The sequence below is a fragment of the Corylus avellana genome, chromosome ca4 (genome assembly GCF_901000735.1).
Source record: "Corylus avellana chromosome ca4, CavTom2PMs-1.0".
Lineage (NCBI taxonomy): Eukaryota > Viridiplantae > Streptophyta > Magnoliopsida > Fagales > Betulaceae > Corylus > Corylus avellana.
The window spans coordinates 15,231,913-15,248,808 of NC_081544.1; the positions used below are offsets into that span (position 1 = coordinate 15,231,913).

The 16,896-nt window shown below is 37.1% G+C and overlaps 2 protein-coding genes and 1 pseudogene across 2 annotated transcripts; all 3 read left to right on the forward strand.

Annotated features, from left to right (window-relative positions):
* The first annotated feature begins 1,783 nt into the window (after positions 1 to 1,783).
* On the forward strand, positions 1,784 to 2,323 carry LOC132180049 (small ribosomal subunit protein uS7cz/uS7cy-like; annotated as a pseudogene).
* Positions 2,324 to 6,908: 4,585 nt separating this feature from the next.
* On the forward strand, positions 6,909 to 7,655 carry LOC132179453 (vacuolar iron transporter homolog 1-like). The gene has a single exon (XM_059592184.1). It carries the CDS (start codon positions 6,936 to 6,938, stop codon positions 7,545 to 7,547), a length of 612 nt encoding a protein of 203 aa, XP_059448167.1. The 5' UTR covers positions 6,909 to 6,935; the 3' UTR covers positions 7,548 to 7,655.
* Positions 7,656 to 14,393: 6,738 nt separating this feature from the next.
* On the forward strand, positions 14,394 to 16,054 carry LOC132178115 (uncharacterized). Its single transcript, XM_059590571.1, has 3 exons — positions 14,394 to 14,446; positions 15,077 to 15,313; positions 15,415 to 16,054. The coding sequence occupies exons 1-3, from the start codon at positions 14,394 to 14,396 to the stop codon at positions 16,052 to 16,054; spliced, it is 930 nt and encodes a 309-aa protein (XP_059446554.1).
* The last annotated feature ends 842 nt before the right edge of the window (positions 16,055 to 16,896 follow it).

Genomic DNA, 16,896 nt, shown 5'->3' on the forward strand with positions numbered 1-16,896 from the left:
TATTATCTTATTATAGCTTTTACGACACATTTTTTAACAAATTAACGTAACAGCTAGTCCATAATTGATAAAAATAATTATGAAAGAAATTTAACTTCTTAATATAATTAATTTAGTGGCGGACTTGTCAATCATACGCTATTATATACTTTTAATTATTTTTCCAATTATAAACTAATACATCGAATTTATAATTTTTTAAAATAAAAACTATAATATCTCAAAGATCTTCTCTTTCTTTTTCTTTTTTTTATAAGTAAAGATCTTATCTTTCTTTTCTTTTTTCTAAGCAAGGATCTTTCAATTTTTATTTTTTTATTTTTTAAAGTTCTTCTCTTTCAAATTTACTGTTCAGATCATTATGTCTATGCATGACTCTCCCTTTTTCACACGCGCGGGCACAGAGAGTAGAGAGTGGAACGGCACTCGCGTTACTTATATTACGTACACTTAACTTATTTTACTAACAAAATCTGGAGGGCCCGCCTAATACTAGAAAAAGAGAATGGGCTTCCCAATCTCTTTGACCCATAAATCCAAGTCTTCTCTTCTAGGAATCATGGAGGAATTAGTTATGAGTTTTTATTTGGAGGACCATATGAATGGAATTATCTATTTAGATTTAGTAAATATAAACTACATATATTACTTTTTCACATCCCAGGAATAGTTCCTATGGTGCTCAAGCCTCAAAATCATTCAATTATATCTTCTCCTCTCCACTAGGGTTTCATCTCTAGCAGCCGTCGGAGGGGGAGAACCTTTCCATTAGAACAATATGGCCGTTATGCTCATTACTAAACTGAATTGGTTTAATTCAGCTAAAGAGTAACTGAATTGGTCCCAATTACTCTTCGGGGTGGAGTGGAAGAAGAGTGGAGATTCTCGAACGAGGAAAAGGATCCAATGATTTGAAAGAATTGAATGAGGAGCCGTATGAGGTGAAAATCTCATGTATGGTTCTGTAGAGTGGCATTTAGGGTGACTTATCTGTCAACTTTTCCACAATCACCCCCAAAAAATCAAACTCTGTCTTACGTAAAGTTGCTAGAGTACGCTTAACCTCTAGATTTGAAATCACTGCTTATATACCTGGTATTGGCCATAATTTACAAGAACATTCTATAGTCTTAGTAAGAGGGGGAAGGGTTAAGGATTTACCCGGTGTGAGATATCACATTGTTCGAGGAACCCTAGATGCTGTCGGAGTAAAGGATCGTCAACAAGGGCGTTCTAGTGTGTTGTAGATTCTTATCTAAGACTTGTATCATTTAATGATGCCATGTGAATCGCTAGAAACATGTGAAGTGTATGGCTAACCCAATAACGAAAGTTTTGTAAGGGAACATGAGTTGGCTACCATGAGACAAAAGATCTTCTTTCTAAAGAGATTCGATTCGGAACTATTATATGTCCAAGGTCCAATATTGAAATAATTTTAGAGGTTTGCCTTGACTTTGTCCATGTCAACAAACAATTCGAAATGCCTCAACTTTTTTAGAATAAGTTTGAGTCAAATAGCAATGATTTGAAGCACTTCTTTTTACACTATTTTGGAAACCCAAGGACTCAATCGTATAGATATGTAAAATACAGGATTTCCAATCCTAGCAGTAAAAGGAGGGAAACAGATACTCAATTTAAAGTGAGTAAACAGAATTCCACACTGGATCTCATAGATACATATAGGATTATGGGAAAATCCGTATTTGATGAAAGTCGTATGTACGGCTTGGAGGGAGATCTTTCATATCTTTCGAGATCCACCCTACAATATGGGTCAAAAAGCCAAAATAAATGATTTTCATTTTATCCCTTATAAAAATAAAACTGATTCTTTGACCCCTTTCACGCTCATGTCATATCGAGGTACTGCAGAAGAAAAAACTGCAAAATCCGATCAAATTTATCGTAATCGATTAGTTAACATGTTGGTTAGCCGTATTCTGAAACACGGAAAAAATCATTGGCTTATCAAATTATCTATCGAGCTATAAAAAAGATTCAACAAAAGACAGAAACGAATCCGCTATCTGTTTTACGTCAAGCAATACGTGGAGTAACTCCCGACATAGCAGTAAAAGCAAGACGTGTAGGCGGATCGACTCATCAAGTTCCCATTGAAATAGGATCCGCACAAGGAAAAACACTTGCCTTTTGTTGGTTATTAGGGGCATCCTGAAAACGCCCGGGTCGAAATATGACTTTCAAGTTAAGTTCCAAATTAGTGGATGCTGCCAAAGGGAGTGGTGATGCCATACGTAAAAAGGAAGAGACTCATAGAATGACAGAGGCAAATAGAGCTTTTGCACATTTTCGTTAATCCATGAACAGAATAGGATCTATATAGACACATACACCCATGGATCCATACATCTCGATCGGAAAAGAATCAATAGAAAAAGAAAGAATCGGAATTGACTGATATATTTATCGAAACAAATGAAAGACGAAACATAAATCATGTATCAACTAATCCCCCTCGGGGACCTGCTTAATAATAAGAAAGAGGAATCCCATGTAAATACCATAGAATAAGGTTTGATCCTATTCATGGGGATTCCGTAAATATTCCATTCCAAGAATAGAAAGTTCGAAACAATTGGGATTTTTTTTTTGTAGATTGGATGCAGTTACTAATTCATGATCTGGCATGTACAGAATGAAAACTTCATTCTCGATTCTACGAGAATTTTTATGAAAGCCTTTTATTTGCTTCTTTTCGATGGAAGTTTTATTTTCCCAGAATGTATCATAATTTTTGGCCTAATTTTTCTTCTGATGATTGATTTTACCTTTGATCAAAAAGATATACCTTGGTTATATTTCATCTCTTCAACAAGTTTAGTAGTGAGCATAACGGCCCTTTGTTCTCTCCCTTCAGCCCTCCTCCCCTCTTCCTCTTATGCCTCCCCCTTCTTCTCTCATCGCCTTCTTTCGCTTACCGAGTTAACCTATTTACCTGATGCCCCTAGCTCTTTGAGTAATTTTTTTCATTTGCCTTCCTCTCCGCCTCTTTCCCCTCCTTTGGTCCCCAGTTGCTTTTGTTTCTTTCTGTATTTGCTTTTGTTGTTTTTTCTGCTTGTTTAGGTACACTTTGTGAGTGATGCTCTAAGGGTTTCACTCAAACTTCCCCCTCCATTTGAGTGGGCTGCCGATCTCCTCTACGTGCTCCGCCGCCCACTGTCCTCTGCTGGGCCATTTCTTGCGCCCCCACCACGATGAGCTTCCAACGCCCTTTCCGTTTTTGGTTTCCGGCAAGCACGCGATCGGCTCTTCTTTTCTGTTGCTGTCATCCTCTTAGTGTGCTTTTTATGTTGTTTATTTCCCAGTAATTTTGTCTAGCTTTCATTTTTTTGTTCTTTCTGTCTTGTTTTGTTTTCCTAAAATCATTTTTGTTTTTGCTTGTAATAATGCTCTGTCCTCTCTCTCTCTCGATCTGCCCGCCTGATGTCCTTCGAGTTTGTTGCTTTGGTCCAAACCTTTGGGTTGTGGATGTGAATGTTATCCTGGCTTTCGGGTTGAAGAGGATGAGCTTTGGCTTGGGGTTCTCTACCCTCAATACCGAGGAATAAGAGCTACCTATGCATTGGTTTGAGTCTGTTTGGCGTAGATTTGCTGTTTAATTTGAAAATTAGTCATAGGTTAGCGAATTTTATTTGAATCTGGAATGTAATACGTCATTTTTGACGCTTGTAACCTCGTAGCTTCGGTTATGGTTGCTTCAGACCTTTTGCTCTGTATTACTTGAGTTTTAAGCTTGTTTATCAATGAATGAGAGTACGAGACTGAATTAATTAATTTCACAAAAAAAAAAAAATACTTAAAAGTTTGAATTTTGAAATAATAATAATAATAATAATAATAATAATAATTTGTTAAAATTTCCATATGGCGGTGATGCGACTAAGACAAAATTGGTGGTCTCATAGTGGCACTAGTCCTGATTGCAGTGACCCTAATGGCCACCAAATCTTAAAAGTTGGTTCTCTATAGGGTAATCGGTCATGAAATGATGACACATCATTTAAAAATCAACTTTTAAGAAACAAATTTAGAATGCCTAACATTTCTCTTTGAAAATTTTATCCAACAATTGATAGAATTCAACCGACCAACTCTCCCATTGCGTCCAGCAACCCAAGCCCCGTGAGAATCACGTGCGGTCTTAACATCCTTTCGGACACCTCCACCAGTTATTTGTTTATTTCTTGTTCAAGTGTTGTTGGTCGTCAGCTTCCACTAATTTAATTGGGTGCCGTGGAAGGAAAAAACACATTAATTTATTAAGATATGGAGGGAGGGAGGGAGGGAGTGTGGAGGGCACACGCCTTTCCAGATTTAATAATAAGACAAGTGTGATTGAGTAGACATTTGGTGCCGAAGTGGGACAGCTGGAAAAGTAAACTTCTTCTTTATATCTATTGAATCTGATGCGTGTTCACACTCGACCCCATGGCATTTTAACACCACACCACCCACCGTACGTTATATACATTTATACAAGTTTTTCTTTTTTAATTTTTTTTTTTATAGAAAACTATTTTTATTTTCTATTTTATTTTTCACTCGCCTCCATATATTGAATGAGTAAATCCATAGTTAAATATGTATTTTCTAGTCCAACTTCTCTCGACCTGGATTTGGTGCAAGTAACACTAAAATATGCCTGCAAGAATATTTACACAGCAAAGAAAACAATTTACGAAAGAAAGAATATAATCTTAACATGGAAAGTTCATTGACATGGTTGGTTTAATAGATTTTGAGGCCTACGACGATAAACTTAGGTAGGGTCATTTTTATATTTAAATATTTAATTAACCTTAAATCATTTTTTTCCAAATGATATTCCATATATGCTATGAGACATTGAATTTTAACGTACATGTCATATTTTGTGGTGAGCTATTTATAATTCTTTTTATGTAGGATATAATTTACAAAAAAAGAAATTTGCATTATTCTAAAAATTCTTTTAATAGACGAACTTATCCAATATGTTGGTTTTAAGTTCATGTGAAATTATGAGTTTAGTAACTGTTTTAGGACTTAGGAGTGCAATTAATATGACTTTCCATTTTTTTTCCTTCTTTCCCTTTAAAGTCTTATAATATCTTGAAATTCAATTCTTTGAATTTAAGTTTTACCATAATCGAGGCCTTAATTAAAGAGTACTGACTAACTTTTTTATCATAATATTATTTTTTTTACTATTCTGGAGCCTTGATTAAAGAGCATTGACAAAATTTTTGTCATAATAGGGGCTTTATTTTTTATTTATAAAAGGAAACTTAATTATGCTATCATTATTTGCCTTGGGGCCTTATTTCTTTTGTTTATTTATTTTTTTGTAAAAATAAATTTGTAACACTTCTACATGTTTTACTGTACGTGTGGGAAAAAAAATAATAATTAAAGTTCTTTGTATTTTTTCAGAAGTACTATAATATGATTAATTGTAATATATTTACACTTACGTAAAATGTCCATGAATTTTGAAGCGAAAGATAGCGAAAATTAGAGAAATTTAAATAATAAAAAAAAGAATAAAACTTGTAACTGATTTAATTGTTCATGGGATTAATTACTCATATTTAAAATTGAGAATGCATCATAAATAGATGATTTAATCATTTTAGATAAAGAAAATGAAATTCACCTTAATTATTATTTTTATTCATCTTCTTTCTTCTTGGGATGATCCTTCCAAATGGCACATAAAAAATGTGACGTAAAATTGTGCTCAGTTAACATTTACCTCTCTCTCTCTCTATATATATATATATTCATTGTCGCCAGTGGTGGATTTACCTGGGGGCGGGCGCCCCTGGTAAGAAAAAAAAGTTAAAAAAATTCATTAAGTATTTTTCAGTCAAAATTTTAAAAGCGCCCCTGATAAAAAAAAATTACAAGGCCACCCATGGATTTCTTTTTGTCTTTCAAACGGTCATCAACGCAATAGTGTGAAGAAAGGAGGCTATTTTTTTTATTAAGGAGAAGGAGAAAGTTATATTTTAATAGGGGAGAGAGGGTAGATAATAGTTTATTATTAAAAAAGACATAGTGGGTGAATTTTATAGTGTTTTTGGTCATAGTTTGTAGATAAATGTGGTTTTTTTTTTTTTTTGGGCTAAATTTAGACTCTAGTCTTTCTATGTAGACTCTCGTTTTTAATGTGATTTATACGTTGAGATTTGAGGCTTTTCTAAAAGAAAAGCCATATGCTAATAGCCCACTAAAATGTACTCATTTTTTTTAAACACTACTAGTCATTTAATTGTACTTAGTTTATTTTGCAAGTAGTTTAAATTATTATGTGTTTATGATGTCGTTAGATGAAGATTTTTAATAGTTACTTTGATTTTTGTTTTTTTTTGTTGGGTAATTTGATGAGTTTGATTTGATTCGTGATACATATATTATGATATAATTTATTTTTTTATTATATTTACCATATTATAATAAAAATATAATACATACAAAGAAAAAAAAAATACTATCATTATATTTTATTATTTTTTTGCACCCCTAGTAACTCTAATTTTTAGATCTGCCACTGATTGGCACCATTGATTTTTGAGTCTGTGTGAGAATATAAAATCAATCTGTGTGAGAATATATATATATATATATATAAAAGCAATTACCTGCAGGTGAGGCTCGTAGAAAAAAATTAATAAAAATGAACAAAAATTCAACTTTGAAAAGAAACAAAATAATAATAATAAAAAGGGAAAAAAAAAAGAAAAGAAAAGAAAGGAGTTTGAGTAGGTGCGAACGCATTAGGTTCGAAAGACACGACAGCAGTGTCGAGGTGTCTGGCAAGTGGACAGCATGCAAAGGAATCCTGGATACATAAATAGAACCCCCTGGGGCGTGTGCCCTCCACACTCCCAATTAACCCACTACTTTCCTTTTATTTCATTTCTTCCATGGCTGCCAAAGCTTGCGACGTCGAAGAACAACCGGAAATTAAGGTTTTCGATTACGCCAAAAGAGCACAGTGGCTTAGAGCCGCCGTATTGGGCGCCAACGACGGCCTGCTTTCCACGGCATCCCTCATGATGGGAGTTGGAGCCGTTAAAAAGGACGTTAAGACCATGATCGTCACGGGGATCGCCGGCTTGGTCGCCGGAGCTTGTAGCATGGCCATCGGAGAACTCGTCTCCGTTTACTCGCAGTACGACATAGAAATGGCTCAAATGAAGCGAGAGGGCAGGACTGAAAACATGGGAACCAAGGAGCTTGAAGCCGAGAAGGAGAAACTACCGAATCCGTGGCAGGCGGCCGGAGCGTCGGCGCTTGCGTTTTCTGTAGGGGCATTGGTGCCGCTGCTGGGGGCGGCGTTTGTGAAAGATTACGGTGTTCGGGTGGGGGTGGTGATAGGGGTTGTAAGCTTTGCGTTGTTAGGGTTTGGATGGTTAGGTGGCATGCTTGGTAAGGCACCTGCGCTGAAGGCGTCTTTGAGGGTTCTCGTTGGTGGTTGGATCGCCATGGCTCTTACTTTTGGTTTAACCAAGCTCGTTGGTTCTACTGGACTCTAATTTTATTTTCATTTTCCTTATTTCTTCTTCACAATATTGTATTTCAGATCTTGTACTAGCAAAGAGACATATGTATACCAACTGATAAATTAATCTTTCTGCAATTTACTTCGGGTTCCTTTTTTTTTTTTTTTTTTTTAAAAAAAAATAAATAAATTGTTTTAGGTTTGAAAAAGTAAAACAAAAAGTAGTACGTAGATCTTAATCATGAAAACTGTTTTTGTATTTTTATCTAGTTTGTTAATTTATTTATCTTAAAAATAGAAAACAAAAACACAAACAAATTAACAAACATTTTTTTTTTTTTTTTTGTTTCATATATATTTGCTATTCTTTTTGCAAATTTACCATTGAACGTTGAATTCATTGTTGGGTTTATTAAATTCCTGCGTACCAAACGACCTATATAGCTAGATACAACTCAAGATTCAGACTTATATATACATATATCCAAACATGTAAATATGGCATTCCATTTATTCCAACTTATTATATGAACACATTTTACAAAGATTTATTATAAGTCTTATAAGCATAATAACACACAATCATTTAGAGCATAATATTAGTACATTAACTAAATTTAATAATACTTACATTAATATAAATTAAGGTTAATCGAACATATTTACAAGCCTCCACGTTTAATTTATAATACAAAATGACATGTTATACTGATACATCATAATTAGCTGTATATATTATTATAAAATGCACATAACTTTAAATATCTTAGCCTTAAACATTTGTCCGACTCTATCTCTAGTTTCAACTAATCCGAAAATCCACCAAAAACTAAAAAATAAAATCTAAAAGAGATACCCCGGCCCGAGTCGATCAGTAAGTGACTAATTCCATAGTCCATAAAGCATTTAATTAGTAGCTAGAAAATTACTCAATAGATGATTAATTTTGAATATAATTGTTAAATTACTACTTATCTTAAAAATTTGAGTTGTCCGAAAAAATAATTTTAATCATTTAATTGATGATATAAGCAAAATCGGACTAAGAGTGCAAATTAAAATTCATAATTTGTCAATAATAAAAGTATGCCTTTAAATTAATTATTGGATCAAAATCTAACAGTAATCCATCCCCAAATTCAATAGTAAATTTAGAGGTCACATCACTTTTAGGGAAATAAGAGGAGGATAAGAGTCTCGCATATAGGATTACTCTAAAAGTATATGCTAGTAAGTATATATGTTTGTACAAATATAAAGTAATGGAGCATATTTGATTTTCACGAGCCATCAGATTCATTACTTAGTGTAAAATTACCATCTCAATAATTTAAGAGAATAAAAACTGCAGATAAATTTACTTATTTAATCAATACTTTAACACTTAGATATCTTAAATTATTATGGGGTTGTTTGGCAAACAACACCACCACCCTAAATACTATTCACTTTATTCTCTAAAAATATCAAGATCAAAAGTTAATCTTAATATTCTCCGACAATTTGGCAACATATGTACCTTTTGGTTTCACTAGATATCAATTATCAAGAATTTAGTGATTTCCGAGGATCCATGAAACAGAAAATAAGAAAATGCTTCCCTGAATTGAGACAACCGAAAGAAGAAGAAGAACAAAGAAAAAGGAATTTAGGAAAGAAAACTGGGTGGGGGTTGCACCTTCCTTTACCTTTTACTTTTTATTGGAGTGCTTTCGGAGGCAAGGATCCGAGGGACCTACCACCAACTCAAACAAACTTGAAACTTTCTCCCAATGCCAAAATACCCATTTGATTTCTCTCGCGCTTTCTTTCTTTTTTTTTGGTGAAATTCTTTTCTCATTTTAAACGATTTACAGTTGTATATATGGCTCCCAATAATTATTTAATTTCTAGCACTTTTGACGTGAGAATTCATGTGTGATGTATTTAGCTATCAAAATAAATTTTAAACTATTTGGCCGCCTATCCGGACATGTGGGTCACATGAGATGTACTTAATTGTCCAAATAAATTTTGAATTATTTGACCATCTATTTGGACAGGTGGATCTTATATAAACCCCTCACAATATTTGCCTAAATTACTAACAATTTGAGTAAATAATTGATGTGAATCTCAACCTGTAAGGGTCTAACTTTGACACCAAAACCGAGGTTCTTCAATATCGACCAAGTTCGCAGCCGATGTGTAATATTATTTATTCCAAAGTGAAAAAAGCATTTTTAATTAACATAAAGAATCCTGAACCACTAAATTCTTGGTTTCTTTTGATACAAATCCACCAGGTAGATACTTACCTTTCGTTTAAATAAATAATAATAAAACATTCAAACAAAGGAAGACGTGTGGCCTCCACATGAGATATATATGGTCTCTTGGTTCCTATCATTTTTTAATATATATATATATATATATATATAGTCAGTGGCGGATTTACATGGAAGCAACCTCGAGGTGGGCGCCCCTGGTAAAAAAAAAATTAAAAAAATTCATTAAGTATTTTTTAGTCAAAATTTTAAGGGCGCCCCTAGTAAAAAAATTACAAAGGCGCCCCTCCCCTAGCTTTCTTTTTGTCCTTCAATAAGGTCATCAATGTAGAAGTGCGGAGAAATGATGCTATTTTTTTTATTAAGGAGAGAGAGAATAAAGTTATATTTTAATAAGGGAGAGAGGGTAGATATTATTAAAAAAGAGATAGTGGGTGAATTTTATAGCGTTTTTGGTCATAGTTTATAGATAAATATGGTTTTTTTTTTTTTTTTTTTGGCTAAATTTAGATTCTAGTATGTTTTTATGTAGACTCTCGTTTTTAATGTGATTTATGCTTTAAGATTTGAGGCTTTTTTAAAAGAAATAGCCGTATGCTAATGTCCTACTAAAAGATACTCATTTTTCTTAGACACTACTAATCATTTAATTGTACTTAGTTTATTTCACAAGTAGTTTAAATTATTATGTGTATGTGACGTAGTTAGATGAAGATTTTTAATAGTTACTTTGATTTTTTTTTTTGGGGGGGTAATTTGATGAGTTTGATTTGATTTGTGATACATAAATTATGATATAATTTATTTATTTTTTATTATATTTACCATATTATAATAAAAATATAATACATAAAGAGAAAAAAAAAAAAAAAACTATCATTATAATTTATTATTTTTTTTTGCGCCCCTAGTAACTCCAATTCCTAGATCGGCACTATATATATATATATATAGTCTCAATATGGATTATGTCATAGGTGTGCTATCAATAAACAGATTTAATTATTATTATTATTATTATTATTATTATTTTTACTTTTTTTTTGCCTTCGACCACTCTAATATGGCCACCCCTTAACTTCCCTCATGGCCATTAGAGTGGTCAAAGGCGAAAAAAATATTTAGGGTTTAGCCAAATTGGAGACGGCTGAACCACCAAATCAGGCCCTAACCAAACGGGGTTGACCGAGCTACCCTCAAATGGCTGGAGTGGTTTCAACTACTTTCATTTTGGCCAAAGAAGTGCTTGAGCCGGGTTCTCTTTAGATGCTTCCTCTAGAGGAGAAGGATTCTTATCTCACGTCTATCGACGGTGGGGGATTTTGCCTGTTTTTTCCTAGTGATTGGTAAGACTGCGAAACAATGGCGGATGAAGTCATGAAAATGATGGGAACTTTTTCCCTACTGGAAGTGGAGCAGATGGAGTTGGAAATACCATCCTAGCAGATGGAAGGGAATGTGCAGAGAGGCAAACTTTGTCTTATTGGGAAACTCATTGCAGACCGATTGGTCAGTAAGGAGACTATCAGAGCAAAACTTATTCGGAAGTGGAGACCAATAGGAATCCTTTCTTTCAATGTTCTGAGAGAAAATCTTTTCTTGCTAGAATTTGAACATGAGGGGGATAAGGTCAGAGTATTGGAGGAGAGGCCTTGAGTTTTTGAGGGAACTCTTCTGTCTCAGGACGATTTTGATGGCCTAACCCCACCAACACAGATTACTTTCGAGAAAACAGCTTTTTGGCTCCGAATACTCCATTTGCCGCTGGCTTGCATGAATAAGGATGTAGGGACTCTGATTGGTTCAACGATGGGATCGGTAGAGGAGGTGGATACTGACATTGATGGAGTCAGATGGGGAGAATTTCTGCAGGTAAGGGTCACGTTGGATATCACAAAGCCTTTATCTAGAGGAAGGTTTTTAAAGCTACAAGGTAAATCTGTTTGGGTGGACTTCCAATATGAGCGTCTTCCCCGCTATTGCTTTCATTGTAGAATTATCAGCCACGGGAAAGACGGCTGTCTGAAACGAGGACCATCACGTATTCAGAGAGGAGAACCGCAATATGGTCCCTGGTTGTGAGTTCCGTCTCCAGCAAGACGATTCAATGGGGATGGAAACCGGCAAGGGTGGCCAAATGATCATGCAAACAGATCTTACGAAGGGGGTTTCAAGCGAAGGAGGGAGTTCGAGCAAACCGAGAGGACAACCCTCTGTGGCGGAGGTGTACGGCGGGGCAAGGCGGTGGGAAGCTAGGGGCCGGATGAGAAAGGAAAACGTTACAGAGGGAGAAGATGGAAACTCGAGTTCTACGGGCGGGAATCACATAAACTTAAATAAGGGAATTAACGCTTTCCCAAAGGAGGTTTGTCGTGACTCAACGGATGGCAATTCTAAGGAGGAAATCACAGGAAATAATGAGGCTTTGCCATCCCCGGCCAAAATCTTTAGGGAGACTAATGTTGGAATGACTGTTGGGAAAAGCTTTCCTTCAATGGAGGATTCTCCAATACTTTTCAACACTAGCTCTCCACATGGGGACCACGTGCCAGCCCATGGACTACAAGAGGTGTCACAGAAGGGAAGTGGAAATGTAGATGGGGTAGAAGTGGGCTTTTCTCAAGCAAATAGGCCCGGAAAGGGGCTTGTGGACCTGGGGGAATCAGGCCACTCTCCAACAGTCTGTGAGGGACAAAAAAAGACTGGCAAAAGCAACCTATCTGTTACCTCCTAGAAACGACGTGCAAGAAATGCCCACCAAGTTTTGCAATCCCAGGACATTTACCAAGGGGTCGGGTCAATGAAGCGCATGAGTAATTAAGATGAGGAGGGACTGGGGATTCATGGCAAATGTGGTAAAAAAGTCTTTACGGGTGTCGATGGTTTACAGCCAGGGAACAAGAATGGATTGGGAACGGCAGGGGCTGCTAGGCAGACCCACTGACCACAATGATCATTATAAGTTGAAACTGTCGGGAGCTTAGGAACCCCCGAACAGTTATAGACCTACGCCGGATGGTGAAGGTGAAGAAGCCCAATGTGGTTTTCTTAATGGAAACCTGAATGAGTCACAGGAACTTGGAAAAAATAAAACCCAAATTTGGTTTTAGTAACCTGTTTGTGGTGGATAGCCTGGGAAAAATCGAAGGTCTTGCACTACCATGGAATAACGAAGCGGGTCTTGAAATTTAAAATTATAGACGTCGTCATATCAACGCTATAATGAAATTGAAGGGAAGCGAGGGATTTTGGAAATTCACGGGGTTTTATGGCCACCCGGAAGCAAGTAAGCAGCATGAGGCTTGGAGTTTGTTGAGACATATAGCACAATTAGAAACTGGGACCATGGTTGTGTTTAGGAGATTTTAATGAGATCTTGGGTGATACGTAAAAGAGTGGAGGTAGTCGATAATCCCCGAGCTTAATGGAGGATTTCAAGAATACTTTGGTTGAATGTGAGCTCTTTGAACTAGGAGCAAGTGGGCCAAAATATACTTGGAATAATGGTAGGGAGGGACTTGATTTTATATGGGAGAAATTGGATAGAGTCACGGCCACGTCAGATTGGGGTGATTTATTTCCATCAGCTCATGTAAGAATCGAAATGGCTCTTAGCTCCAACCACAACCCAGTTTGCTTACAACTAGATAAAACGTGCTATAGAAGGGGTTTTAAGAGGAGTTTTTACTACGAAGCAAAGTGGGGCCTGGAGAAGGAATGTAAGGAGATCATCAAACAAGTATGGAGAGAGAAGCCTTACCATGAGGACAAATGGGGAATTTTGTCTCGAAAGATCAATAACTGCAAAGCACATCTGACTCGATGGAATAAGGGGAGGAAGGGAAATAAAGAGAAGGAAATTGCAGAAAAAAAAGTAAAATTTTGGAGGACATGCAGGGGGAGGAGGGGCTCACGGACAGAACAACAATGAAGCAACTCCAAAGTGAACTACACACTCTCCTTGAGCAAGAAGACCTCTTCTGGAAGCAACAGGCTAGAGAGTCTTGGCTGAAAGATGGAGACAGGAACACGAAATTCTTCCATGAATGTGTAAAACAAAAAAGACGGAATAGTTTCATCAACGAGATCACTGACATGGAAGGTAGAATCTGGAAAAATCCAGAAGAGGTTGAAAATACGTTTGTCAACTATTATACAAACTTGTTCACATCAAAAGCCTCAGGGGATATGAATTCGTGCTTGCAAGACTTGGAAGGAAGAGTGACGGTTGAAATGAACCAGGGGCTACTGGCTGAGTTCACGGAAATGGAAATCTTTGCAGTGTTAAAGCAAATGCCAGCCTTGAAGGCGCTACGTCCGGATGGCATGATTGCAGGCTTTTACCAAGACAACTGGGAACTTGTTGGTAGTGGGAGGCTCTCAGCGCTATGTTGTTAAGGGCGGACCGGGATGGGGTACTTTCAGGAGTTCCTACTTCAAAGAGGGGGCCAAGAATCAACCATCTATTTTTCGCTGATGATAGCCTCTTATTTTGCAAGGCGGACTTGTGTCACTGGACGAGGTTAACTACTCTCCTACGTTCCTATGAGCTTGCCTTGGGCTAGAGACTCAATCGGGAGAAAACTGCTATTTTCTTTAGTCGAAATACCTCTATGGAGGTGCAAAGACAGATCGTGGAAATTGCAGGTATCCTATCCTCGCAAAGGTATGACACTTATTTAGGCCTCCCGGCCTTGGTGGGAAAATCAAGGACAAAATCTTTTAAAGGAATCAAGGATCGAGTATGGAAGAGACTACAAGATTGGAAATTGTGGTATTTCACAAGCGGGCAAGGAGATTTTATTGAAGGCGGTCATTCAAGCTATACCCACGTATAGCATGAGTGTTTTCCTTCTGCCGAAAGCCCTTTGTGCCGAAATCAACTCTCTTATGTAGCATTTTTGGTGGGGTCACCAATCTAAGGGTACCAGAATTCATTGGATGAGCTGAAAGAAAATGGGAGAAGCAAAGACCCATGGCGGATTGGGTTTCAGGGACCTTTATTGTTTTAACCAAGCTCTCATTGCTAAACAATGTTGGAGACTGTGGAGTGTAGGGGATAGCTTGATAGCATAAATTATGAAGACAAAATATTACCCGAAGTGCTCAATTTTGGAAGCACAAGTGGGCCATAAACCCTCTTTTGCTTGGAGGAGCATAATTGGTACTTGAGATTTGGTCAAAGAAGGTCTGGTATGGCGGATTGGGAATGGAGAAAATGTTCACATATGGTGGGACAAGTGGCTCCCAACTCCTTCCACCTACAGTGTTCAATCTCCACCAAATTTTTTTGAAGGGGAGCACTGGTGAAGGGCCTTATAGACCATGATACACGGTGGTGGAAGAAGAATCTTATTGAGGAGGTATTCAATCCGAAGGAGGCAAGGGTCATTCAAGCTATCCCAATAAGTGCTATGAACCTACCTGACAAGCAAGTGTGGAGAGGCAATGCAAGGGGGACTTTCTCGGTTAGCAGCGCCTATTATATGGCAAAAGACCGTGTAGCTGCTCACCATGCAAAATGCTCAGTGAGGTGGAAGACAACGAAATTTGGAAGGAGCTTTGGAAATTGCAAATTCCAAACTCTTGGAAGAATTTCATGTGGTGAGCTTGCCGTATTATTTTCCCCACTAGGGAGAATCTGGTGCGGCGTAAGGTCACTCAAGATCCCTCATGTCCTATTTGTGGTATGGAGAAGGAATTGGTGTACCATGTATTATGGGAATGCATTGCTACAAAAGACGTGTGGGGGGCTAGTGCAAAATTTTTCCAGAAAAGTAGTTTTGATGCCCACGATTTTCTACAAGTTTCAGAACATTTCTTCCAAACCTGTGCAGGGAAGGACTTGCAGCTCTTTGTCGTTACAACACAGAAAATTTGGTTCAGACGTAACACATGGATACATGAAGGAAAATTCGCTCATCTGAATATGTTGGTTTTAGGTTCCAAGAGAGCTGTAGAGGAGTTGCAGTTTCTGTACCAGGGATGTGAGGAAACTTCTGCCGTGACTAAGGAGATATGGCAGACACCAGCGAAGGGGTGGGTTAAGTTGAACTGTGATGCTACATGTGACAAACACAAGGGTTATATGGGGATGGGTGTGATTATAAGAGATCATAGCAGTCAGGTGATGGCAGCCCGGAGCACCACGAGATTAGGTTACTTTGAACCTACTGTAGCGGAAGCCATGTCTTTACTCCATGGAGTGTCACTTTGTAAGGAGTTGGGTTTCCAAAACCTGATGGTTGAAGGGGATGCTCAGATTGTGATTTAGGCCTTGCAGGAGGGAACTCCAACAGGAGCTCGGTTTGGCCACATCATTGATGATATGAGGCTGGTCCTCCAGGAGGTGTCTAGTTGGCAAGCAGTTCATGTTCGCAGGGATGCTAATGGAGCTGCCCATTCCCTTGCTAAACTGGCTACTAGGAACGTCATAGATAGAACTTGGATCAATTATATTCCAGAGAGTATCTGTGATATTGTGTTACAAGAGTTTTATGTTTCTGTGTAACTGATTTTATCAATGAAATTATTAGCATTTTCTCCAAAAAAAAGAAAAAAAGAAGTGCTCGAGCCACTCCACTATTTTTTTTACTTTCATTTTGGCCAAAGAAGTGCTCGAGCAACTCCACTATTTTTTTTTTTTAAAAAAATAAAGTACATTTAAAAAAAAAAAGAAGGGTAAAGTCCACTTACCCCCCTCAAACTACCACCACATTGACAATGTCCCCCCCAAACTTTCAATTGCGACAATATCCCTCCTAAACTACCACTAGAATGACAATGTCCCCCTTCCGTCAAATAAAACCGTTAATACTAATGGCAGAGGCATCATGTGCATGTCATGTGCACACATTTGACTTTAAAAATACTATCATACCCTTATTTGACTTAAAATAACCGCAATACCCTCCTACTTTAATGTGTCTTTTCGTTTTTTACCTTGCAGAATTATTACCGATTTTTCACGCAAGACAACCTGCATCAAACATAGTATGTCCACTTATCAAACCTTTAGGGTTTAGCCTTTGCCAACAGTGACGCACCCAAGAGCACTAAAAGTATTTTCCTGTATAGCCCTTCCATAGCCAACACTGACGCAGGACATCCTGTAAG

Coding starts and splice junctions, on each gene's coding strand:
- LOC132179453 (XM_059592184.1), top strand. CDS start 6,936: ATGGCTGCCAAAGCTTGCGACGTCGAAGAACAACCGGAAATTAAGGTT.
- LOC132178115 (XM_059590571.1), top strand. CDS start 14,394: ATGGAGGTGCAAAGACAGATCGTGGAAATTGCAGGTATCCTATCCTCG. Junction 14,447..15,076: donor GGTATCCTATCCTCGCAAAG/GTATGACACTTA, acceptor ATTTTTTTGAAG/GGGAGCACTGGTGAAGGGCC. Junction 15,314..15,414: donor CATGCAAAATGCTCAGTGAG/GTGGAAGACAAC, acceptor TTTCCCCACTAG/GGAGAATCTGGTGCGGCGTA.